At 37.1% G+C, this 27,404-nt stretch overlaps 1 protein-coding gene across 1 annotated transcript; it reads left to right on the top strand.

Moving 5' to 3' along the window:
- Positions 1 to 33: 33 nt before the first annotated feature.
- On the top strand, positions 34 to 27,404 carry Abce1 (ATP binding cassette subfamily E member 1). The gene is made up of 18 exons (XM_059264313.1): positions 34 to 190; positions 3,200 to 3,329; positions 4,340 to 4,425; positions 8,362 to 8,459; positions 9,559 to 9,676; positions 10,240 to 10,377; positions 10,513 to 10,582; positions 10,813 to 10,909; positions 11,936 to 12,025; positions 17,217 to 17,338; positions 20,569 to 20,790; positions 21,827 to 21,886; positions 21,984 to 22,042; positions 23,594 to 23,704; positions 23,794 to 23,936; positions 24,066 to 24,188; positions 25,706 to 25,817; positions 26,921 to 27,404. The coding sequence occupies exons 2-18, from the start codon at positions 3,227 to 3,229 to the stop codon at positions 26,966 to 26,968; spliced, it is 1,800 nt and encodes a 599-aa protein (XP_059120296.1). The 5' UTR covers positions 34 to 190; positions 3,200 to 3,226; the 3' UTR covers positions 26,969 to 27,404.

Below are 27,404 nucleotides of genomic sequence, written 5' to 3'. Positions count from 1 at the left end.
ACGCCCTCCGGGGCGCCGACTCCGCGCTCTGTCGCGCACGCGCACTGCGCTCCCCTCCCCTGCGCGAGGCGGCGGCTGGAGACCGCCATCTTGGCCACTGGCGGTAAGAACACGTTGTGCGGCTGAGGCGTGAAGGCGAGCGCTGCTTTGGCTCCCGCACGCCCCACTGTAAGGGGACCGTTGTCTCCAGGTACGTGAGTAGGTGGGAGGGGTCTGGCGTTCGGCGGCCGACTGCCAGCGTGGCAGACTATGGGGGACGCTCTCGGAGCGCCTGTGGCTAGGCCTCTGGAGCGGGGACCGTAGCGCGTGGCAACCGGCTCCGGCTGCACGTGCGGGACTGCTGGCTCCTCGTGGGTCTGTTCAGCCATCCGGCCTCGAGGCTGTTACGCTCCAGACCCTGACAGCTGCCACGAGAGTGGTCCCAGATGCCATCGCCGCGGGCATCCATCCCCCGCCGCCTCCCCTTCCCCTGCTCCCACCCTGGAGCTAACCCTTCTGTGGAGGAAGGCACCTTCGCAACCTGCCGCACCCGGCAGGGCCCCCAGCCTCCTCTCACAGGCAGATGGCTACGTTGTCACACAGCCATTTGGTTGTGGAAAGTCGTGGTTTTTCTTGTGCCTTTTAATGATTGTGGAGTGAGTCACGGCATCTTGCCGCCATGAAGTCCAGGACTCTTGGCCACTCCCAGGCTTTATAGAAATGATGGGCAAATGTTCTACTTTTCTCAGAGAGCGACGCATACTCAGTTGGTACTGGAATTGGCCCAAGTGAATTTCCTAGTTGAATGCCTGTCTATAGGGCTTTGGAGAGGCACTTTGTAGCACTCCTTACTCTTCCCACTAGTGACTTAATCTGTTTTTTGTTTTTGTTTTTTTTTCATTTGTTACATCTTAAGCTTCTTGACATCAGGGATGGTGTCTTTATTCAAAATATCTTTAGCCTTTCAAGGCGCAATACATTGTAGGCATTTAGTATTTGTTGCAAATGAATGATGGCCAAAGTTGAATTCCTACATCCCATGAGCTACATAAGTATTTTCTCTTTTTGATGTTAAAATTGGTAACTAAGGAATAACTCTCAAAACAGATTTTGTTGGTTTACCCTTTTCTTAGGGACTACTAACTAGGGAGTTAGGATAGTGACACCTGCCTTGTAGTCACTGGGCCTGAAACTACTCAGCATACAGGCCAGTAACGTAGGTGTTACTGTCCTGTGTCTGTCAGTTGATAGTCAATGTATTCAGTATAATCAGAAGTTTTTTATATATATTTGAACCAAAATGTGCTTAAGGTTTTACTTTTTTAATTGATGTAGCTTAGCTCACCTCTACAAACAGAACAAAAACAGACAAAAAAATTTGTTTCACATTTACCAGTTGCTGAAAGGAAAGCCATTAAAAATCAAAGCTATGTGCCTTTCCCAACTCATTATGCTTTATAAGGCTAATTTACAGTAAGCCTAGGTCATAATATTTCATGTGATCTTAGACGGTACATGTTTCCCAGGTGTATGCCTCTCACCAGAGTCATTGCTTTAATAGTATCCATTTTTAACCGTCTGTCTTCAGATCTGAAATGTCTTCAGACCTTTTTGTATTCCCAAAAGTTTGTTGCTTTGACCTTCCTCTGCAAGCTTTTCTGTACCAAGTTCTTCTTACTGGAAAGAAGGGAACTCCTTTTCCCTAATTCTTGGAAATAATACGAACAATAATAATTGAACAAGTGGTGTTTACCTATGTAACGGTTATACAACCTCTCCTCTCCTCTGTATTCGTTTTTCTTAAATGTAAAATAATTTATCATTATATTATGTAAATGAACTTTATTAGCCACCTCAGATGTTTCTGTTCCCCATAAGTATTGTATATTATAGACTTTTAATAATTTGAAAATTAGGTAGTTTTAGTTCCTTAACAAAAATAAAGACCAACATAAGCAATTTCATAGTGAAAGATTTGTTTATCTCTGAAAAGGAATTCATTTGCCAGGTAATTTGTAAAAAAGCATTATTATTTATATTGGAATGCATGGTGCCCAATTTAGTAGCAGCTTTGCTAAAATAGTAAACTTCTTAGAAAAATCACATGATTTGGCTTAGGGTTTTAAATTAACTTTAAGGTAAAGTAAAATCATTTAATTTCTTCTAACTTAGGAGACCTGGATCAGTTTTTAAAGAAGTGACCTTGTTTGTCAGCATAGCTCTGTTAAGGTTTCATTTTTCATTAACGTAGTTAAAGATGTGATCTGATAGTCTGTAAGTGATTAAAACATTTGGGTCAGAGAGGAAAGCCTGTTTTGGGGGATGAAGAGGAAATAGTCTAGGGCAGCATTGAGGAGCAAGATTGCTTATGTCCCTCCTTAATCATATTAATGGCTATATTAGTTGAGGATCACAGAAAAGGCTAGCAAAATATCTTTGCAAATGGATAGTCTTGGCTTTTGGTTTCTCCATTATATATGAAATAAACCAGAGTCTGAAGGCACTGTTAGGATATATTCCTTTTGGTCACATGAGGGATTAATGTCAATATATCAAACCCAATATCATAAAAGATAGTTAAATTTGCTTTGATCTAAATTCTGTGTAGATGTTATATATCAAGACTTAGAAGAGTCTTGAAAGAATGGTATATATGTATAGTGAATTGCTACAAACATAAAAACCTGGACGGTAACATGATGGTCACAGCTCTAGTTGTCTCTTTCCATCAGTAGTAGTCATTATAGTCAATTGGAAAACAAAATTAATCATTGGTTTATAGGAACAAAGAAGAAACATCTTTAGAGTGTGTGAGTGTGTGTGTGTGTGTGTTTGTTTTCAATATATAGACCATTTTATAAGTTTATATTCATACTTATTAATTATTGAGCCTTTGTGTAATATTTTTAATGTGCCAAGTGTAAGTTTCTATCCTTGATGTTTTAATATTCCTGATTACTCATTTCCCAAAAGAACTTTAGCTTGGGTTTATATGACATATTTTTTGCCCAAGAAATTGGATTGTATATAATTTTGGAAGAATTAATTTTTTGAAAACAACTATTTTATTATAAAAACTGAGATAGCATATTTTATTTGGTTAGATCTTTCGGGATTTAATGTTCTTGAGTATTTTCCCATGCATGTGTATTAAACCTAGGTGGGTTTTTTTGTTTTGTTTATTGAATTTGTTATAACTTTGTTCATTTATCTTTAATAGGAGAGCCCGATATTCTTTGTTACAATTATGGCAGACAAATTAACAAGAATTGCTATTGTCAACCATGACAAATGCAAACCTAAGAAATGTCGACAGGAGTGCAAGAAGAGCTGCCCTGTGGTTCGAATGGGTAAGGGTCCTGTTGGCCATCTGAGGGTAGAGAGTGGCTGGGGAAAAGCAAACGGGTGTGAGAGCTTCAGAGAGGCTTTAGCAGATACTGTGTTAATCACTGTTAGTTTCTGTGAACTACCAAGGTGAGAAAGTTAGAATTTATTGTAAGCTTTTATTAGTTTGTGACTAAATGGTCCTTTTAAAAGAACTTATAGAATGTCATTGTTAAGACATTCACTAATTATAAAGTCAAACCAATAGTTAACTGCAATCTTTTCTATTCTACAAAATTCTATAATTGAGTCACAGGGGAATGATTACCAGAATCTTTACATTAGATGTTGTTTTCATCCTGAAACCAATAAATAAATAAGTTTTAGCTTAGTGACAATCATTCCATGGGGTAATGCTAGATTTTCAGGACTAAGTAAATCTAGCGATTAAGAGTTGGCAAATTGTTGGTGGCCTTTCAGCATTGGCTACATGACTACTGTCTTGTAGTAGTAACTTCTAGACTTTAGATGGTATCTGTTAGTGTCTCCTGTGCTTTTCAGAAATTCAATTGTTTATGTCTTGAATACTGAGCTTAATTTGTGTCTGTATACTAAAAAACTGCTTTTGGGGGTTTCATTTACCTAACTGAAATGTTTTATTCCTATCTATGGTGTGCCTTTCCATTTCTAAGACATGCTTTCTTTCATGAGTTAAAGAGTTAGTTAGTGTATGCAGGTTGCATCCATAGCACCAAAAACAAATTCAAGTCAGTCAACTTAAACACAATAATATTTCAAGGTTTACCATATTTTTACCACAATTAGATAAACAGAATATATTGGCCATTTGCTTATTGCCTGGCAAGAATACATAATTAATAAATCTAGTTATTTAATTCAGAATGTGCCCTACCAAACACTAATTTAAGAAATTGTCTTTGCTATTGAAACTTTTGTATGGGATTTCCAGAAACAGCATTTTCTGAATAACAATCTTAAAAGTGTTCTGATAAAGGAAATTGTTTTTCTTTCCCAGGAAAATTATGCATAGAGGTTACACCCCAGAGCAAAATAGCATGGATTTCTGAGACTCTCTGTATTGGTTGTGGTATTTGTATTAAGGTAAGTGATGATATTTTATTTATCGAGTCAAAAATAAAATCTGAAAATTCTAAGTACTTTTTTTTTTAAGACAAAAGTATAGGGCATATAAATTAAAAATAAATTTAAGGAAGAATATTCTTATGACAGTATTATTGCTTTTTTAAATTATTGAAACCTCACTTTTATTACTATCTTACATTTATTTCGTGTGTGTGTGTGTGTGTGTGTGTGTGTGTGTGTGTGTGTGTGTTCTAACGCGCTCATGTCTGGGTGCCTCTGCCACAGTGTACGTGTGGAGGTTGGAGGATAATATGCAGGTATCCGTTCTTCCACCATATAGGTTCCAGGGATCAAACTCAGATTACCAGACTTGGTGGCAAGCGTCTTTACCTACTGAGCCATCTTGCTGGCCCCCAAACCGAACTTACTTTATATACTTATTTAATTTATTTGGGAGTTCTAGTGATCTTTAAAGATGGTATGCAAGACCAGTGGATTCACTAAGCCCCTCTCTTTCTTCTGGGGGCATCTAAGATGAAAAATGAGGGGAGATGCTCAGTGTGGTGGATGCTGATGGGGCAGGGACTCCACAGCAGCTTCTCTCTTCCTCTCTCGTTCTTGCTGGGGTGTGTAGTTCAGGATTCCTTACTCTTTGGAGGTTGCATGAACTATGAAGTCCCTCATGCTGTTGCTAGAGCCAATAGTCATACCTGGAAATGAGCTTGACAAGGTGGCTGCTGAGACCAGTGTTGACCCCAGCATCAAAGATGAAAGAGGGCATCATAAAGTCACAGAAGACAACCTGGTCCTCAGCCCAGGATGGATGCTCTTTAGGCCTTCCTCCAGTGTCGGCTTCACTATCTTCTTGATGTCATCACATTGTCAGCTCTCTCCAGGTGGCAGGTCAGATCAACCATGGACACAGTGGGAGTAGGAATATGCAAGGCCATAACAGTGAGCTTCCTATTCAACTCTGGAATGACTGACCACAGTCTTAGTGGAGCTAGTGGATGCAGAGATGATGTTCTGGCCAGCTCTATGGCTGTCATCACAGTTTCCCAGGGGGGCCATCTATAGTGGTCCTGAGTCCTTCAGTGATACCAAAGTTGTCATGGGATGGCCTTGGCTAGGGGCACTAAGCAGTTGGTGGTGACAGAGACATTACTGACGATCTCGAGTGAGGTTTTACATCCTTATCATGGTTAATGCCCATCACAAAAATGGGAGCCATCAGCAGAAGTGGCAGATATGATAAATGACCTTTTCAGCTCCACCCCTCAAGTGAGCCCTGGCCTCCTCCATAATAACGAAGATACCACTGGACCCTCAGCACCAGCATCACCCTATTTGGTTTGGATAGATCACACTCCTTGAAGATAGAAGTAACCTTCCTATCATTGACAAGTTTCCCAGTGCCGCTCTTGACTGTGCTATGGAAAATGCCATGGTTGTAATCACACTGGAACATGGATACCATGTAGTTGAGCTCAGTGAAGGGACCATTTATAGCAACAGTATCCACTTTGCCGGAGTTAAAGGCAACATGCAATCCGGCACCCAGTGTGGCCAAATCTGTTGACTCCAGCCTTCACCATTATGTTTCAGAGATAAGGCTGGTACTGCCTAAGGAGGTACATCTGTCTCTGGACCTGAAAGGAACGGAGAACCCAAAATTAGTGGGTCACTGAGATGTCCCGGGAGAAGACGGCACTTTTCGAGCAAGTCTAATGACCTGATTTCAAATTGAGGGACCCACTTAACTGTAGAGAGAACCAGCTCCCTAGATATGTCTTCTGATCTCCACATATGCACCATGGCATACACACCCATGCACACTCAATAATAAAAATTTTTAAGCAAGTAATTGTCATATACAGCTTGGTAAAGATATTTCTAACTAGATTATTTCTCTGTATTCAGCTTTTTATTACATGAAAATTTTGTAGCAAGTATTTACCAAAATATTCTGGAAATAAAGTATAATTGACATAATATTTTCTCAAGTCTATTTTTGTTTTGAGACTGGGCTCACTAATTAACTTCGGATGGCCTGGAACATGCTCTGTAGAGCAGGCTAGCCTTCAACTCACAGAGATCCTCCTGCCTCTACCTCCTGAGTGCTGAGATTAAAAGTGTACGCCACTACACCTGGCCCAAGTTTATTTAATTTTGAATTTACCATTCTCAAGTAGAAATATAGCAAAAATAAAGAAAAAAAATCGTAAGTTTAATCTAATAATGCTTTACTGTATCTTATATAGGCATCTGTTGTATTTATTCCAGTAGTATAATTTTAAGCATCTTAAATTTTGTTACATTGAATAATTGACTTTTGACTTATGAGTGGTAAATCTCCAGCTTTAGCTTATAAGAGGAATTTAGCAACTGGATACTTACCTATAAATTGTTCACATAAGCCATAGGTATGTTTTATATTGGTTTTTTAATCCTTATTTAAGAATCAAGAAAAGTTACATGGATTCTGAAAATGTTGTCTCTTATTTTGAAAATGTAAACAGGAAGTGCTAGTCCTGCAAACTATTTACTGGTCATTTGTCATGTGTGCCTGCCTTTATGCTGGCATTAGGGATCTGGTGTGAGCATTACAGTGTCATCTATTCTGTTTTCTTTTTGATGCTGTGAGAAAATAATATGCCAGAATTTTAGATAACGTCTGAATACCTAAAAACGCTAATTAAATCAACTCTCAGTAATGGAGGAGGAAGTAATACATTCATCCCGAGCACTGAGTAGTCCACATCATTATGAGTGTGAATTTCTTTTCCATGGCACTTTTCCATGGCCTGCTTGTAGGCATTTTTTTTATACATTGATGAAAAGAGGAGAATAGAAAACGTTGTAAAAATTTAGCAGTACGGCTAGGGGGCAGAAATTATTAGAAAATAAATAATTGTTTTGATTTGTTTTCTTTAATTTGTTATGTTTTCATAGTTTGAAAAGAAAATTCACTGAATTCTTTCTGAATCATAGCTCTAAGCTGACCTTGTCCTTCCTGGTTATGTCTCTATCATTGTCTATACTTTAGAGATATATTTAGCCACATTATGACTGCTTTCTTTTTTTTCTTTAGTATGCATGTGTGTAAGTGGGTAGATGTACATATGGAGGCCAGAGGTCAGAAGTCATGTGTCTTTCTCAATTGCATCCCACCTTGTGTGTTTTAAGGAAGGTCTCTGACTAAACCTGGACCTTACTAGGCTGGGTTGACGTACTGGCCAGCAAGCCCCATGGATCTTCCTTTTCCCACCTCCAGCTTGAGATTTTAGGAACACACTGTCACACCTGGCTTTTTATATGAGTGCTGGGAATATATCTAAACTGAGTTAGAACCACTGAGCCATCTCCCAGCCCACACACTACCACTGCCCTTAGTGACTTTCTTATACTTGCCTTATTCTTGTTCTGTGAACATTTATCTGATAGTCAAATACTGTATTGAATAAGTTAACAGAAAAGCATTAGGCTTTGATCCAGTATATAGGCTATTGGCAGGATAGAAGTAGCCCTTTCACCCAAATGATACAATCCAGACACCTTAAAAGACTTTACCTAGTCTAGGATAGAAGTAGCCCTCTCCCCCAAATGATACAGTCCAGACACCTTAAAAGACTTTACCTAGTGTAGGAAAGATGCAAACGAGGACAGAAATAGTTTAAGGGGAAGAAAACCTCTGTTATAGACAGATTATGGAAAGCACTGCACAGTACTGTCTGATCTATAATTACTGATTTATCAGTCATGAAGAAGAGTATTAAATTTATCAATTCAGCTTTAATCTTCAAGGAACTTGATTTTTATTTTTAAGTACATAAGATAAAAATTACTTTTCATTTGTAAAACTCATGCTTGGAAGATTTCAATAAAAATATTCTTAACCTATTTGCATCGTGTATTTTATAAATTAATGTATGATTTTTTTATTTTAAATAACAGAAATGCCCCTTTGGCGCCTTATCAATTGTCAATTTGCCAAGCAACTTGGAAAAAGAAACAACGCATCGATATTGTGCCAATGCTTTCAAGCTTCACAGGTATATTTCTCTTTACTTCAGTCAAGGGTTAAAATTCCCTTAGAGTTTTCAGAGAAGTGTAACAAAATGATACTGAATATCTATCAAAGAATAATAGAATATTATAAAATGCAAGGTTATATTTATATCTCAGCAGTTGCCAGGCATGGTGGCACATGTCTTTGATCCCAGCACTTGGGAGGCAGAGGCAAGAGGATCTCTGTAAGTTCCAGGCTAGCCTGGTCTGTATAGTTAGCTCTAGACCAGCCAAGGCTACCTTAGTGAGATCCTGTCTCAAAAAAACAAACAAAAAATGTCAGTAGTTCATTCTGGTTAATATTAGAATTAATTCCTGAGGGAATTTAAAACAACTACAAAAGCTTTAGGCCAGTTAAATTATGTCATAAATGGATACAGAAACTAGATGTGTGGAAGGTAAAAACATCTCAGATCATTATAAAATACAATCACAATTGACAGTCACCATTGTTCATAATATCCTATCCTAAATAACCTTAAAAGAAACCTTACATATTCACAGAGAATATTATGCTGACTTGAGCTTCATATTAAATCACTAGGTTCTTAATTCTTATTTTTTTCTGCTGAATATTAATATATTAATATGCAATATATTGCAGTATATTTAATCTGAAAGTCTAAATTTTACGAATAAAAAGGTCTTTTCACCCAGCCAGCTGTAAGGGGCCAAAAATAAGAGGGAGTGTGACGTACAAAGTTTGTAGTTGGTGTGGCACTTCCCTCCTTAAAAGTAAGTGGCAAGCCAGAAAGGAAAAAAAGTGACAGTGTGGGGTGTGCTTGCTGTGGAATTTTTACTGTGTGCTAAAGCTGAGCCTTAACTGTAAAGAAAAATGTTATTTTTAGATAAAGAATTAGATAAATAAAATTGGGAGTATTAATTGATGGAGGAAACATTTCTAACAGTTAGTTTCACTTGGCTGTTTCCTCCCTAATAATGCTTAGCATGTATTTCTTAGCATGTTAATGGGTATGTGTAACATGCAAGTATTTAGAGTCTATCATCCTGCTGTTGGGTACCTTCACCTATCTAATACTGAGTCTTTTTTTTTTTTCTTTTTTTCCCCCGGTATTGTAATAGATTGCCTATCCCTCGTCCAGGTGAAGTTTTGGGATTAGTTGGAACTAATGGTATTGGAAAGTCAACTGCATTAAAAATTTTAGCAGGAAAGCAAAAGCCAAACCTTGGAAAGTATGATGTATGTATTAACAGACTATGAAAATTAATATCTGGGTCTTTTCTGTGATTTTTTTTGAGGAGAGGGATGAGTATAATTTTTTTGATGTTCTTATTTTTAAGTTAATTTGTGGGATTAAAGTTCAAAGATGTTGTATGGCCCAAGTTTGGTTTGATTTAGTTTGGTATTTTAAGACATGCTCTTACTATGTAGCCTCAGACCTTGAACTAAAAAGTCCTCTTGACTCGGCCTCCCAATACTGGTATACACTACCATGTATGGATTTCGTTCTTTCTTTTTGTTATTATTGTTTGTTGGGGGTTTGGGGTTTTTGTTGTTTAGTTTTGTATCTGTATGTGGCAAGTCTCATTTTCCACCCTTTCTAAAGTAAGATCTGTTAGTGTTGCTTAACTGAAAATTCATAGTTCACTTAAACTTTTGAATTGGTATGCCTTGATTTGAAATTGTATATTTCTAATCGTAAATTAGAAGAAGTCTTCATTTAGACATATTTAATTTTATTTAGCATCCATCCCCTTTGTATTTTTATCTTAAATTCTGATAACTATTATATATGTTTCTAGGATCCGCCTGATTGGCAAGAAATCTTGACTTATTTCCGTGGATCTGAATTACAAAATTATTTCACCAAAATTCTAGAAGATGACCTAAAAGCCATTATCAAACCTCAATATGTAGACCAAATTCCCAAGGCTGCAAAGGTCAGTTGGTTTATAGAGAGAGGCTATATATTATAGATACTGGTAGAAGAATAAAAGTTATATCAAAGTAGACTTGTTTTACTTTATGACTTTTTAATGCTGCAGGAAAATAGTGATAATTTTCTGTTATGATAGGGGACAGTGGGGTCTATTTTGGACCGAAAAGATGAAACAAAGACACAGGCAATTGTATGTCAGCAACTTGGTAAGTTTTTGAGTACATGCTTTTAATAGATTGCATTTGGTCATAATCGTCTTTATGTGGGTTGCTAAATTCATGAGGAAAGCTTTCATAATTATATTATTGTTACTACACACTTTTAAATTGGAGTATCATTCAACCCCAGAGTACTGACATACAGTATGCATTTTGCCCAGAAGAGGTGAAATGGAATTTATAACATTGAACACAATGCTTCTGATTATTCTTTGTAGATTTAACTCACCTTAAAGAACGAAATGTTGAAGATCTTTCAGGAGGAGAGTTGCAGAGATTTGCTTGTGCTGTCGTTTGCATACAAAAAGCTGATATGTAGGTTACTTTACACTTTTTGTGTATCTTAATCTTTGTGAGTTTGTATTTCTAATACTACTAATACAGTAGTGATCTTGAAAGGAATAACTACTAAAGATATTTAAAGCTCTGATTTTGAAGAAATATGTTAAAGCAGTCATATATCCATGACCCGTTTTCCCTGTTAGGAGTCCCAAGACAGGGAAGTTGTCTATTCTCATGAGTTGTTTTTTATGCTGTACATAGCTCTCTGTCCAGGTCAGTAAGCTTTCTACATATCTCAAGTGAAAGATGGTCTTTGGACTAGTCACAGTCAGAGTAGCATGCTGTGTGAGGGGAAATGGAAGAAGAGAGGCAGAGCTCTTTTCCTACTGTCTAACATCGTCCTCCTCTCAGATATCTCCTGCTTCCTTCCTTTTCCACATTTCTGCTCTGCTGTGTAATCAAGCTCCTTCTCCACAGAGTACTCAGTGAAATTCTGTGCGTGAGAAACAATCTACTTTAAAGCTTTTAGACTTGAGGCAATTAAGAAAATGTCTCTTTTTTGGGGGCCAGTAAAATGGCTCAGTGGAATAGGTACTTGTCACCAAGCCTTACCACCGAGTTCAGTTCCTCAGAACCGCAAGGTGCAAAAAGAACCAATTCAACAAAGTTGTTCTTTGATCTCCTCATGCAGGCAGTGACAACCCTAAACACACACACACAATAAATACAGTTTAAGATAAAAAAAAGAAAGGGGCTCTTCAAACTACTTCAGACTGTATCCGAATATTTTTCATGAAACAGTAACCAGTTAATAAGTCAGTCCAATCTTCAAAGCTCTCCTCAAATTTGTAGGTATATATTTCTGCTTTTTGTAATTATTTTCTTTCTTCTCCTGAACAAAATACAGAGTTTTACCCTTACAATTAGCCTCCTTTCATTGGTATGTGAAATTTCTAATTCTGTTAAGTCAGAGCCATGATTGTGCTACGTAAAAAGAGTATATATGGTGGAATTATTTTAGGTTATTCAAACTGAGCATACTTGCTTTTTTTTTCTTAGTTTTATGTTTGATGAACCTTCCAGTTACCTCGATGTCAAGCAGCGTTTAAAAGCTGCCATTACTATTCGATCTCTAATAAATCCAGATAGGTAAGTATAGATCCAGTACATTTCTGTGTTCTTTTGTTGGGGGAATTTTACAGATACTTAAAGATTAAACAAATTCATGTTTTTCATCTTGATCATTTGTAAACAACCACCCAAATTTCCATTCCTCTATCCTAGAACATAGGTTCTTAGTGCAAGATTTGTATATTGGTACCTCTGATTTTATGTAGCATCTAAATTTTGTATGCTATGTGTATGTTTTTGGGGGAAAACATCTTAGTTTTTACTAGATCCTCAAATACAAATCTCAGTCTTGTACATACAAACCATACATGCTTAAGACATTATCATCAGAATTATGTTCTGGTGTTTACAGTCTCACTGAGCAGAAAAAAGTTCTTAGTAACTTCCATGATCCATTCACAATACCATGTGTTGAGTATAGTGCTTTTCAGTTTTCAGAATTTCTTAATTCATCATTGCCTTTGATGCTTCTGGTAATTTTATTAGGTCTTTAGGTAGAATTCACGTTTTACAGTTGAAGGAGCATATGATCTGAAAAGTTTATTATTCAGTGGTGTACATTTATTTGACAAGGCTGTAACCAGAATACAGGAGGATTTTGCTACAGTGTATTTTTATACCATAATGCCTCTCTTTAGTTACTGATTTGATAAACATTGTTTGAAGATAATACAAGTCTCAAGGGATCAGAAAACAAAGTGAGAACTCTAAAGAATAAAGATAGATATGGGCTTTCCAGACATTGTTGGTGTCTATAATGTTGGTCATGGGTTTTATTGCCCTCTGCAGATGGAAGCTTGTTTCTTGTATTGGATTATCATACATAATATGCCAGGACTCTGAACTTCTGCTTTCTTAGCAAAAAAGCAAATTGGAAACACGTTACTCATCAGGAACTGGAAATGCCAAGGAAAAGTACATTGGAATTGGAGTGACGATTCCCCTTTAATTATGTGGTTGTGCAAACAGGTCATATAGCTATAGAACTGAACCTTCAGGGTGAGAAAGCAGTAAAAGGAGTCTTGGAACTTTTTAGCCTTATGGTGTGTAGAAACAAATAACAATGCATTTGGGAGGGCTATGCCCTCAACTCTGAATACAATTTTTACAGATAAAGATGAACATGAGCTTAGCTCTCAGAAAGTATAAAAAGCAGCTATCTCTAAACTTAGTCAATATACACAACAAGATAACAGTGTTAGAATTTCATCTTACATTCTGAAAGAGCCTCTAAAATAATATGAAATGGTCAGGCAGTTGTGGTGCACACCTTTAATCCCAGCACTTGGGAGGCAGAGCCAGGCAGATCTCTGTGAGTTCAAGGCCAGCCTGGGCTACAGAGTGAGTTCCAGGAAAGGCGCAAAGCTACACAGAGAAACCCTGTCTTGAAAAACCATAATAATAATAATAATAATAATAATAATAATAATATAAAATGTTTTAAAGTGTTAAAAAACCCTAAGAATTTGATGAATAAATGTTCAAAAGCCCAAACAAATCTAAAACTGTAAAAGTATAAAGGATTGGGAAGATGGCTTAATTTGTAATGTAATTCTCATGCAAACATGAGGACTTGAGTGTAGCCCCAGAATCTGAGAAAAGGCCAAGCACAGTGGCGTGTACCTGTAATCCCAGTGCTAGGGAGGTCAATGTCAAAAGATCCCTGGGTTTGCCAGTCAGCCAGTGTAGCCAGTCAGTGAACTCCAAGTTCAGTGAAGGATCCTGCCTTCAAAAATGAGGTAGAGAAGCAATTGAAGAAGATAGGGGTGTTGGCCTCTAGCCTCTGGGAGGATGCACATATGTGTGCATAGCGACATACATGTACCCACACACAAAAACTTATACAAATACACACACAGCAACATTAAAAACTCCCTGGACTAATTAGAAATGCAAAACGGTATTGGGAACATTAAAACTCAGTCTCACAGTTAGTCAGTGTAACTGAGAAAATGGCATTGAAATATAAGAGGAGATTTGAAACATGATGATTGTAGTAAGAAGACTATTTAGTTGTGTTTTAAAGAGTCTGGGCAAGATGGCTGAGCAGGTGAAGTCACTTGCTGCATAAGCCTGGCATACAGTTCAATCCCTAGAGTCCACATAAAACTGGAAGGAGAGAATCAATTCCATAAAGTTACCTCTGATCTCAGCATGCCCTCCATGGCATGTGCACTCACATATACACAGTAATAATGATGATGGGGTTTTGTTAGTTTGGTTTACTTTGGTTTGGTTTTTGAAGACGGGGTTTCTCTGTGTAGCCCTAGCTAGCTGGGACTCATTCTGTAGACCAGGCTGGCCTTGAATTCAGAGCTCTGCCTGCCTCTGACTCCCAAGTGCTGGGACTAAAGGCATGCACCACTATGCCCAGCAATGATCCATTTATTTAAATTTAAAAATTCTAACTTTTAAATTAGAGGCATTGAAGGGATCATGGCTGATAGGTTTTCAGAATTGGTAAAACCCCCAACTCCTCAAACAAAAATCTAATAAAGGATCTATAACACTTAACATGTTTCGAATTGAACCTACAAATATATTGGTAGGGTCTTAATTATCCAAACAGATAGACTTTTTACTTCATACACATGGTTGGGCATTATATCACATGTTTGGGCATTTGAACAGTCTTTGGGAAGTAACAGTATAAAAACATAATCCTGCTATCCTAAGAACTTGACAGTACAGTAAAGAAAAGAATACATATATATCCTGATCTTAAAAAATAGAGATGCAGATGACTAAGTAGTTCCTAATCCAAGCCCCTTCTGGTTATAGATCATATCATCTACTTCATCTATGATTTTTAACTATCAAAGAACATTGTAACTTTAATAAAAGAAGAGCTAAAGGAAAGTAATCCATAGTCAACTGACTCACATTTCAGCGCATATATATATTTTTTTTTCAGGCAAATCACTGGACAATAAAACAGTATATCTCACTTATACTGAGGAAAATTAAAAGATAGAAAGTAAAGGAAGACTTAATAAGAATGAACCGATCTTAGGAAAACTAGTGAGAAAAATAGACTTTATAAGATTTTTTTTTTAAGTGTGGGAGAAAAGATAACACCTTAATTGTAACAGTGATAGCATGTGAAGACAAATTCAGTTACCCAAGCAGAAACAGTAAGTAAAACACCTTTGTAGATGCACCAATCTCTCATGTATTGGTTGAGATAACAGAATCCTGTGTGAGCCAGGCGGTAGGGTGCACACCTTTAATCTCAGCACTCGGGAGGCAGAGGCAGATGGATCTCTGAGTTTTAGACCAGCCTGGTCTACAAAGTAATTCAAGGACAGCCAGAGCTGTTACACAGAGAAACCTTGTCTCAAAAAACCAAAAAAAAAGGTAATCCCTATGTGACAATAGGTTGGTAGTAAACAGCTAAAGAAAGTATATCTTCATTCTGAAACTGTCAAAGCATGCATTCACATAGTCTTTAGTGCTATAAAAATTTTGAAGATCATATCCTCCAGAAAACAGTAAGAAATACAAAATAAATGAGTTTTTAATTGTATATATTATCTATATTTTTCAGCACATTTCTTATTTGGGTACACAGATACTGTCTTCTAAAACATTAGAAAACTTTTGACTTCTAAGTTAATTCCATTTGAATTCAAGAAATGCAAGAAAGAGATTTCATTAAGTAAAAAGGGAGTTTAAGAGTAGGAAAAATTCATTTAATTTGCATATTAGGAAAGGTATTCCTGGGGTTGGGGATTTAGCTCAGTGGTAGAGCGCCTGCTAGGCAAGCTAGGCCCTGGGTTCAGTCCTCAGCTCCAAAAAAACCAGAAAGGTATTCCTATAGTGAATAGGATTTAAAATGGATTAAAATAGGAGCTGAGTGGTATTGTAATAGATGAAAATTTTGGCAGGTGACCATTTAGGAAGGAGTGGCCCTTAAACATACAAAACAGAGAAGTGCATTATTGAAGGGGTGGACTTGAATTTTTAATTATTTTTCTGTACATAAATAAAGTAACAGTAAGATAGATGAATTCAGCCAGGCACTCCTGGTGGTGCACACGAGCACTTTGAAGGCAAAAGCAGGCAAATCTCTTGAGTTCAAGGCCAGCCTGGTCTACAGAGCAGGACAGCCAGGACTACACAGAGAAACTCTGTCTCAAAGAAACAAACGACAAAAAAAAAAAGGTAGATGAAGTTGTAAAGCTCTTGAAAATCTGAAAATAATCGTTTCATGTGGAATTGATAGGCACGTCAGGGATCCTAAGATTTGTTGAGATCTAGTGATGTAGAAAGAGTTAACGATGAGAGCCTGGCTTTGGTTTAGACAAAGGAACATGATCCACTGCTGACACGGCACAGCTAGGGAAGAGCTCCTGCAGCTGCCCATCTGAGCACTGTCAAGGGAAGGAGAATTAGCCATCTTGTGAGAGGGGTTTCTGTTTATACAAATGAGAACTTGATTTGTGCATACTCTGATACTTTACGTTGGTATTTGAGATGGGTGAGAATCGGTGGGGATGGGAATCAAGTGCTGCAGACAAAGCTCCATGACTACAAGTGTTTGGTAGCTTGTATCCTAGCAATTCTTTTTTAAATCGTCTTAGTCGAATCTACCCGGAAATTCATATTATATCTCACTTCATTCTTAAAGCACTGTAGTGCTTACTAACATTTTCCTTTCCGAGTTTCACTGAATCTCATTCTCTATAATATTATATTTTGTCAATATAACGTTTTGCAAGGGAGTCACTGTTTCATATTATTCATTATTCAGAATTCTTAGATGAGCAGTATTCTTAGGTAAGGGATTCTGTTTAATCTTCCTTTGCATATCCCATACTATGATGCATTTTAAGTCTTAAATATAGAAGTTGGTTGAAGTATTCAAACAATTACATACTCAAGGCTATATTTGAATTTAGTATTATAGTGCCACTTTGCAAAGTTTACTTTAGAATGTTTCATTTTAGCAAGACATGTTTATTTCATATACCTGTAAACCTTATATTACAAATGTTTTCCTTTTAGCTGAAGAAAATATTTTAAATGTGAGCATCAGTAATGAGCCTTGTGTAAGAGAATATTTTATGGCTTTCCTGTGTTCTTTTATACTTTATTTTTTAAATTCTGTTTTTCTAAAATTTACAACTGTAGTAAAAAGAAATATATATGAGTCTTAGCTAATGATGTTATGTTAAATTTAAAAATAAAAGTTTGTCTTGCTTTCCAGATATATCATTGTGGTGGAACATGATCTAAGTGTATTAGACTATCTCTCTGACTTCATCTGCTGTTTATATGGTGTACCGAGTGCTTATGGTGTTGTCACTATGCCTTTTAGTGTAAGAGAAGGTAACTTGAAAACCTGTTCCCATAACACTGTGTCCTCTTCTTCCCTAATGCCTGGAAATGTATTGTTGTTGATAGGCAGTACTTTGCACTGCTCTAATATGTATGTGAAACCGATATTTTGTAATTTAATCATTGAGGAGATCGAAGTGTATTGTAAAGGCTGCACACCACTACAGAAAACAATTCCTTTTTTTCTTTTCTTTTTTTGAAAATTTTCTGCTGGGAGAATAAAAATACATTTTTACTAGTTTTTGTTATCAGTGAATCTTTACATTTTGTCTTAGGCAGTATTTGTCCCCTTCAAATTTATTTGTAACAAGCTAACACATTTAGTAAAACTCTTAAAATTTATTCAGTGCTCATCTTATTTTCATATTTCAAATGTATCTATAATCCCTATCTTTTGTTTGTGACATTTAAGCTCTGTAAAATCTAATAAGATATTTTAATGTTTTTAAACAAAATAAATAATTTTGAACAAGATATTTACAGCGTATCAAAGCCTTTTCATAAAATGAATTGGCAGTTTCTGTAATTTATAAAAAGTATGTCGATAGTTTAGAATGTGAAGAAATTTTTATAACTTACCTACGTATATATTTAGGATGAATAGCTATGTATTTTAAGGGAAAATGGATGAGGTTGGCCTGGTTTTCTTGCCAGTGGTCTTGCTTTGTAGCTCAGGTTGTCCTGGAACTCACTATGTAGTCCAAATTGGCCTCAAACTCACTGAGGTCCTCTGCTTCTGAAGTGCTGGGATTAAAGGTGAGTGCCACCATGCCAAGCATCTTGCCAGTAGTCTTAGGAAAATTTTTAAATAGGCATTTGTGACCTCCAAGATGGCTCAGTGGGTAACAACACTAGCGGCTAAGCCTGACACCTGAGTTTAATACCCAGAACCCCACCTAGTGATAGGAGAAAACTGACTCCAGAGTTCGCTGCTCACATGCACACACTCACAGATGATGTCATAACAAAAGTAAATACTGAGAGAGCCATGAGGCTGCAGGAGGGCTCCATGCTCAGTGCTTGTGGTGTAAGCCTGGTGACCATAGAGAACTGCCCACAGAGTTGCCCTCTGACCTCCACATGCACACTATGGCATGCGTGCAAACACACAAACATACACTGAAATAATAATCATACATTTTTAATTGATACTGGAACTAAATTTAGTTTTGTGGGGGTGTTGTTTTTGTTTTGGTGGGGTATTTCTGGTTTGCTTTGCCTTCAGTTTTTGTTTTTAAAGACTGGAACTCACTGTATACCCTACCTGGCCTCAAACTCAGCAACCCTTCTGTCTGCCTGAGCTTAGTATTTATTCCAGGAATGCCATAAGGCAGTGGTTACTGTTTCTCTTCAACCAGTGAGTACTCCTGAGTACCTGCCTTGTGCCCTGCAGTTGTATAGACTCGGGATGAGCTGTGGATATACTCACTAGTCATTCTGGAGAGCCCTGCATGTCGGTGTTGGGCCCGCAGTTCCTGGTGAGGTTTAAATGGTGACATGAGAGACTGCACTTCATTCTTGCTTTCCTTTCAGCTACTAAAAAAATCAACGTGTGTGTGTGTGTGTGTGTGTGCGTGCGTGCATGCGTGCGTGCGTGCGTGTGCGCGCGCTTATGTAAGCTTATATATTTATGTAAAAGGTCTCTGGACTATAAAGGTGGCGATCACTAGGATGTATTTTCAAGTTAACAGGATAGCTAGCACAGTAAGAATGTAGAGACCACAGCACTGATTTATTTTTATCAAAGTCCCCTCTTTTGTTTTTTTGAGACAGGGTTTCTCTGTGTAGTCTTAGCTGTCCTGGAACTCATAAATTGGGGTGGCCTCAAACTCATAGGAATCTGCCTACCTCTGGAGTGCTAGGATTAAAGGCATGCAGCACCACCCCAGCCAAAGTCCCTTCTTCAGTTGGTAAATGAAGCTCTAAGACAAGTTTTCTTCACCAAAGGTTTTGGGTTTAATTTTCTAACTTTACATTTACACTTTTTAGATTCTTTAAAAATGAAAACCCTCCTTTTAGAAAAGTTAGTTCTATCGTTCCCAAGGTTTCCAGTCTACTGTGTGCTTAAGGCTGAGCATAAAAGTCCCTTACCTGGCTCTTAGTCCAGATGGAATGACAACCATCCTTACTTTTCCAAGACCTCCCAAAGCTTCAGCTACTTTCTCTCCACTTAAAGAAATGCTGAAAACACATCTTTCATTATATTTACTCATAATAATCTTTATTTTCAATTTGTCTGCCACTGTGAATGCTTTATTTTTAATAGAGAAGGGTTTTATGTACAGTGTTAGTTTGCTTTCATCTACTATAAAACACTCTAGAGAATAGTTTTTATCTTAGTACAGTGAAACCAAAAAAATATATATTTGATGAAGTTAGCTCATGTAGTTCCTTATGAAACTAAAAGTAATCAAAAAAATATATTAATAACTTCTAACTGTATGGCTATCTCACAAAGCAATACTCACTACTTAAATTGCTTATTTTTAAAATTTATTCTCTAAAGTATTTTGTGTCAATTGCATACCTGAAAACATTCCATTCTTATGTACTATGCTTTTTTTTTTAGTAAGAGAAAATGACGTTTTTTATTTACATTGGCTTATTTACCTTGTATGAGTATGTATGTCCATGTGTGTGGGCACATACATACAGCAGTGTGTGTGGAGGACAGAGGGAGACTTCCAGGAATGGGGTATCCTTGCACTCGGTGGGTCCTGGGCATGAACTCAAGTCATCGGGCACCCTTACCCACAGAGCCATCTTCCTGCCCCAGAAACATTTTAATAGAAGGACACTATAAAAATGGCGTCCTGCTTCACATGTGTATGCTCACAGATTGTTTAAACTGAAAATGAAGCTACACTGGGAAAGAGTCATTTGGTTTGGGTTTTTCTGTACAGTGTAGCCCAGGCTAGTCTCGAACTCTTAACAGTCTCATTGCCTTGGTCTTCTGACTGTTGAATTATAGGCGCCAGCCACCATGCCCAGCATGTTTACACTGTTAAAACACACAGAGTGTCGACTTTTGGTTATATACAGGCTTGATATTAACAAAGATACAGAAGATAGAAGATAGATATATGGAGTGTACATGTATTATTCCCCCCCACACAAAAAAAAGAACATACTCTTAATCTTTATTTTAGATTTGTTTTATTTACATTCTTTATATGTTTTTTAGGTCTTTACTAATCTGTTGGTAATTTTCTTCCCAACAGGCATAAACATTTTTTTGGATGGCTATGTTCCAACAGAAAACTTGAGGTTCAGGGATGCATCACTTGTTTTCAAGGTAGCTGAGACAGCAAATGAAGAAGAAGTTAAAAAGATGTGTATGTATAAATATCCTGGGATGAAGAAAAAGATGGGAGAGTTCGAGCTAGCGATTGTAGCTGGAGAGTTTACAGATTCTGAAATCATGGTGATGCTGGGGGAAAACGGTAAGCCTGTATTTCGTGAAAGTGGCTTCTGTAAATTACCTATGTTCATGGAGAATTGACTCGGAGGGGCTGGCATCTGAGTTTGAATCTATAAGTTTATTGTTTTAACTTGACGTTTTTGTGGTATTTGCTAGTTTAGTCTCACTGTTGTTCAGATAGGTTAATATTTCTTACTTCATTATTTCCACTAAAAATAGGTAGTTTCTGCTCAACTAGTTTTTCTGTAAATAAACTAGTGAACCAATCACTCATTCTCAGTTACATACCAACTTTAAAAGATGTTCCTGGGTACCTGTATTTGGAATTTTCTTATTTGAAATTCAGAGAACTCTGTCTACTTTCATAAATAGTTTTATTACCAACATTTTCATTATTAAATTGTCACTGTAATTATAAGAGGAATCTACTAAATATCTAGTGTTTTATGATTTAAAGGTAGTAATTTGTATTATAGTCTTGCAGTTTATAAAACTGTTGAAAGATTTTTACACAAGGAGATTTATAGTGTATTTTGGGCATCAGTAAACACTTTTGATTGGGTTATGATCTTTTGTACTAGCTGTGAGTGATAGTTTCATTCATAAAACAGACTATGCTACCCTTAATAAATTGTATGATAACTCAGATAAATTCATTTTTAAACTATCAGAAGACCTAAGTTATATGGGCAATAAGCATTTGTTGAAATGCACTAGTCTTATTCCTCCTAATAAGTTTAGGCTAATACTTGACAGGTGAGAGAGGATTCTTTTTCTCCTCCTCTTCCTTTCCCTCCTTCCTCCTTTGTCCTTCCTCCTCCTTTTTTTGGTTTCCCTGTGTAGTCCTGGCTGTCCTGTAGACCAGGCTGGCTTTGAACTCACAAAGTTCCTCCTGTCTCTGCCTCCTAAGTGCTGGACTAAAGGCACGCGCCACCACTGCCCAGCTAGGGTTTGTTTTTCTTCATAACTTTGACATATTTCTCACATTATAACAAGGAGGAAATTATGTTTTACTTCAGAATGTTAAGTTAATTTTGTTTTTGTTGTTATCTTACCAGGTACAGGCAAAACCACATTTATCAGAATGCTTGCTGGAAGGCTTAAACCTGACGAAGGAGGTACTGTTATAAATATTACCTTTTTACTCTTACCCACAAAGTAAGCTTTAAACATCTGGGCAGGTTTTATGTCACATATGCTTGTATTATTTTGCAGGAGAAGTACCAGTTCTGAATGTCAGTTATAAGCCACAGAAAATCAGTCCCAAATCAACAGTGAGTTGTTACTTTAATTTGGTTATTAAATGTATGTATGTGCGTATACCTTTAGTCTTTGATCTAGTAAGGGGCTAGGACTTTAGCCCAGTGGTAGAGTATATGTTTAACATGAATTACGGCACTGATTTAATCCCCACCACACACAAACCAATCATATTAAAATTCTTATCCATATTAGTGTCTGTTACAGCCACAGGCTGGCCTTGAATCTACTGTATAACACAAATACCTGAAATTCTTAATCCACATGCTCCTACTGCCCAAGTGTTGGAGTATTGGGTATATGATATCACCTCTGGCTCTGGAAGTAGCTTTAAAATCTGTCATTTTTTTTCCCAAACCTTTGCAAACCTAATGTGAGCCTTTGGCCCAAAGCAAAAATTCTTCCAAAGAAGAAATAATAGATGACCCATAACCACATGGAGAAATGCTTGTCATTATTAGCTGTCAAGAAAATGCAAATCAAACATGGTGAACACCAGTTTACAACCACTAGGATAACTAAAAAAATCCAAAAGATATGCACAAGTATTAGTGACAGTGTGAAGAGATTGGACGCTGCATGTTGCTGGTGGTAATGTAAACTTCAGCCACTAAGAAAGCCAGTCCTATTATTTCTGCAGCACAGAGTGATAAACACTAGCAGTTCTAACCACTAGCAGATACCCAGGCAATGAACACACCTCAGTACCTGAAACCTGTATGTGTATGTTTGTAGCAGCTCTATTTATCAGAGCCAAACAAGTAGAAAAAAGCCAGTGTCTGTCAGCTGCTGAATGATACATAATGTAATGTATTCTTAGAATGTGAGGTTATTCAGCCTTAGGGAAATGAAATGCTGGTAAATCATATCAAGTATAAAACTTGAAAATGTTATGCTGAATCAGTAATGTCCTTTGATTTCTGAAAGTATTAAGCTTCTTAATCACTGTACGGTCAATACCACAACACCAATCCTGTTTCACATTTCTGTTTACCTTCATTAGTATTTTTTACATAATCTGTTTCAAGTTCTCGAACTCAGCTCTGTTCTGAATAACAAGTGAAAGCCATTTTAGGATTCAACTAAGAATCAGGTGGTGCATTGTTTGCTATAGCCTACAGATTATTCAAGGTACTTAAACCCAGTTTGACATTTAGAATTATTCCTGCTCTTAATTATTTTTCCCCTAAAACACTCACTTACTTTCTGCTTTTAAATTCTAGGATTATTGCCTTTTTACTTATATGTACATGAGTGCTGTTTAGTAGAAAGCCTCAAAACATGAGCAAGCTGGTGAATTGGGTTAAAACTAGAATTGGCCAGGTGTAGTGGTGCCCACTAGCCATCAATCCAGCACTTGGAGGCCAGAGCAGGTGGCTGTGTGAGTTGGAGGAAGTTTGGTTGGCTACACAGTGAGACCCTGTCCCAGAAGAAGAAAAAAGTTAGAATTGATGTATATTGGTAGCAAATTGAAATCATTTGAGTCAAGTTTAGTACTAAAATTCATAAACAACAGTTCTTTCCTGGTAATTTATCATTTAAATACTTTTTTCCATTAAAACCAGGGAAGTGTTCGCCAGTTACTACATGAAAAGATCCGAGATGCTTACACTCATCCTCAGTTTGTGACTGATGTAATGAAGCCCCTACAGATTGAAAACATCATTGATCAAGAGGTACTGTAACATTATCCTTACAGTTCTGTATGCGTCATTATTTCAGACTTTGACTGTCTTCACATGTGTTGCTGAACTTCTCCAATTAGGTGCAGACATTGTCTGGTGGTGAACTTCAACGGGTAGCTTTAGCTCTTTGTTTGGGCAAACCTGCTGATGTCTATTTAATTGATGAACCGTCTGCATATTTAGATTCTGAACAAAGATTAATGGCAGCCCGGGTCGTCAAACGGTAAATGTCTTACTTATAGAATGTCGTTTTTGATTGTGTGTACTGACATGCAAATGTGTTTAATAAGACACTTGAATCTCGTTTTGTGACTTAAAAGCTATGAAAAGTTTGCAAATTGTTGTGTTCCAGTTTCATACTCCATGCAAAGAAGACAGCTTTTGTTGTGGAACATGACTTCATCATGGCCACCTATCTAGCAGATCGCGTCATCGTGTTTGATGGTGTTCCATCTAAGAACACAGTTGCAAACAGGTAAAGATGCTTTTTAAAATGTTCAGAAATAAAATTTAATTTCTAACAATTGGAAACTTACCACATTCTAAACTTCCAGTAAGCTCATAAACACTGAAGTCCTATTGCTTCTTTGAAGGTAATAACTAGTAAGTCAGTTTCTTAACTCCCTAGGTTATTCTTACACAGTACTGTGCGGGGCCTGAATAGTAGTTTTCAGACTAGTATAGAATACTTGACCCAGGTAGATAATCTTACAGAGCCCTAGACCTTTGTCCAGTTGATTATTTATACTTCAAAAAAATAGCATTTTTGTAGATAATCCTCACAAACTTAATTTTTGTGCAGAGTAAAATCCAAAGAAGTAATGATTTGTCCACTACAGTTATAGTAGATGCCACATACAGAACATTGACCTACCAGAGTTTCAGCATGTTCTCTTACCTTCAGTGTTCTGACTAGATTGATCATGTTGTAGGGAAACCACAGTTTAGGTCTGTCAGTGAGGTCTTATTTTACCATTACCTACCTTAACTTGTACCTTATGAAATTACCGATACACAAACACATTCTGGGCCCGTGGAAGTGCCAGCCAGGTATGGTATCGCACTTCTTTAATCTTAGCATTGGAGGCAGAGGCAGATGGATCTCTGTGAGATCAAGGCCAGCCTGGCCTAAGTAGTGTATTCCAAAACAGCCAGATCTATTTAGTAAGCCCTGTCTCAAAAACACAGAAAGAAAAGGACCATGCATCCCAAAATTCCTTTGTTTTCATGTGAAGTTCCTTTCAGGAAATTTCTTAGATACGTAAAATTTATTTCTTCAGTAATGATCTTTCTTTTGGGTTTGCAGACAGCTTTAAACTGTTCAATATTTTTTGTTGTTATTTAGCCAATTTAAAAATTAGGGGGCTGGAGAGATGGCTCAAGTGATTAACAGCATTGGCTGCTCTTCCAGAGGATCCATGTTCATTTCCCAGTACCTACGTGATGGCTCACAACTGTCTGTAACTCTAAATAAACCTTTAAAAAAATAAAATTACCTTAGGTATGAAAGACGAAAGCATAAAAAGTTTTTAATGGAAGCTGGAGAGATGGCTGAGAGGTTAAGAGCACTGGCTGCTCTTCCAGAGTTCCTGAGTTCAATTCCCAGCAACCACATGGTGGCTCACAACCATCTGTAATGAGATCTGGCGCCCTCTTCTGGCCTGCAGGCAGAACACTATATACATAATTAATACATAAATCTTTTTTTTTTAAAAAGTTTTTAATAGAAAGTTACTTTTATTAAGTGCTTCCCTAACATGGTACAAACCCCTGCTTTCTGTCTAAAGTTATACAAAAAAAAAATCAATAAATATTGTCCTAATGTTTTTTCAACATCAGAACTACAGATCATATTGTGTTTGTTTTACACAGAAATATGACCAACCAAATGATGTGTAGTAACCTTAGGCTCGGTGCATAGCTAAGAGGAAGAAGTAATGGGGATTCTTGGGACTTAACCAAATTTAATGAAAATTGTTCATTTTCCCCTAGTCCTCAAACTCTTTTGGCTGGCATGAACAAGTTTTTATCTCAGCTGGAGATTACATTCAGAAGAGATCCCAACAACTACAGACCACGAATAAACAAGCTCAATTCAATCAAGGTATGAGCTAACTCCTGCCATTAGAAACCTAAGTCTTTTTTCTTAAAAATCTATGGCAGATCTATTGATTCTCAGTTTGGGGTTTGTTTTGTTTTGTTTTGTTTTTTCCTTAAAAATCTATGGCAGATCTATTGGTTCTCAGTTTGGGTTATTTTTCCTCGTTTACATGTGTGTACTCTGGTTGCAGGGAATAGCTGTATATATGTGCTCTTCTTATTTACTAACCTGTGTGTGCCATTTGCAGCTGCCTTGAGATCTGGCACAAGCAGTAGCCCACACCCATAATCCAGGCACTTGGGGGCAGAGGCAGGTGGATCTTTGTGAGTTCTAGGACAGCCAGGGCTGTGAGACTTTGTCTCTAAAAGAATAAAATAAAACTTCTTGGACGGGCTGGAGAGATGGCTCAGCGGTTAAGAGCACTGGTTGTTCTTCCAGAGGTCCTGAGTTCAATTCCCAGCACCCACATGGTGGCTCACAACCATCTGTAATGAGATCTGGTGCCCTCTTCTGGCCTGCAGGTGTATATGCAGACAGAACACTGTATATGTAATAAATAAATCTTTAAAAAAAAAAAAAATTCTTGGAGAAACCTTACTGTGTGCCACTGAAAGTAGATTAATGGAGTTTTGTTAATGAAGGTTTTAAGAATACTTTGAAGCAGTTTCTGGTTTTGCTTTTCAAGACATAGTTGAATAAACATTCTCCCTTGCTTATTAAGGCATTGTATACTGAGTCATTTTAGATGGTCATAGAGCATAATCCTAATGAGAGAGATGCTGAGCAGGTAGATAAATGGATTGTTAAGGACCATTCTATAAACAGTTTTGAGAAAATCTATTTAATAAAATCTTAGAAAATCTTATATTAGAAGTGATTTTTAAGCTGGCAATATTCTGTCTTTTGTGCCAGGAGCTTAAAGGTGGAATTTAAGCTTTCCCGGGAATATTTCAGTATATGACAGATTTCATCCTCTGTAGAGAGGCCCTTCCTCGAGCTTCTGTGAGGTCCTCTGACAGAGAAGCACTTCTGAGTAACACTGCATAGATTGCTGTAGCTTCAGGAGGAACACTGTTCTGACTTTTGTTACTTCTCTTATTTTCTAGGATGTAGAACAAAAGAAGAGTGGAAACTACTTTTTCTTGGATGATTAGATTGAATCTGAGATTATCAATAAGCCATTTACTTACTGGGATTTTTATCATACAAAACTTCGATCAGGTTTTATGGCCCCACATACTCTGGAGCTTGAAGTATGATTTTCTTAATGTGACATCAAAAGCCAGTTGTCTTGTAAATTGTTATTTAAGAACTTTTCTGTTCTTAAACCTCTGTGCATACTTCGCTAAATGGAGACATTTCAAATACGTAAATAACCTCTAGATTCTCATGATCTGCGAGGAGATTTTCAGTTGTATATTATATTTATGTACTAGATGCTTGCTGGTGTTGCCCATCTTTAAAATCTTGGATAAAATCTGTATTACCTGTTTGCTAAGTGTACCAGCATAATGAAATTTGCCATATTTAAAAGCCAGTCAAAGACTACACTGCTAAGGTCCGATAAATAAACATCAGGATTATATTTGC

The sequence above is a fragment of the Peromyscus eremicus genome, chromosome 5, assembly GCF_949786415.1.
Source record: "Peromyscus eremicus chromosome 5, PerEre_H2_v1, whole genome shotgun sequence".
In the NCBI taxonomy this organism is placed as follows: Eukaryota; Metazoa; Chordata; class Mammalia; order Rodentia; family Cricetidae; genus Peromyscus; species Peromyscus eremicus.
The sequence above is the reverse complement of the archived record's forward strand: the minus strand, read 5'-3'. Positions and strand labels throughout refer to the sequence as shown.

Coding starts and splice junctions, on each gene's coding strand:
- Abce1 (XM_059264313.1), top strand. CDS start 3,227: ATGGCAGACAAATTAACAAGAATTGCTATTGTCAACCATGACAAATGC. Junction 8,460..9,558: donor AATGCTTTCAAGCTTCACAG/GTATATTTCTCT, acceptor GTATTGTAATAG/ATTGCCTATCCCTCGTCCAG. Junction 9,677..10,239: donor CAAACCTTGGAAAGTATGAT/GTATGTATTAAC, acceptor ATATGTTTCTAG/GATCCGCCTGATTGGCAAGA.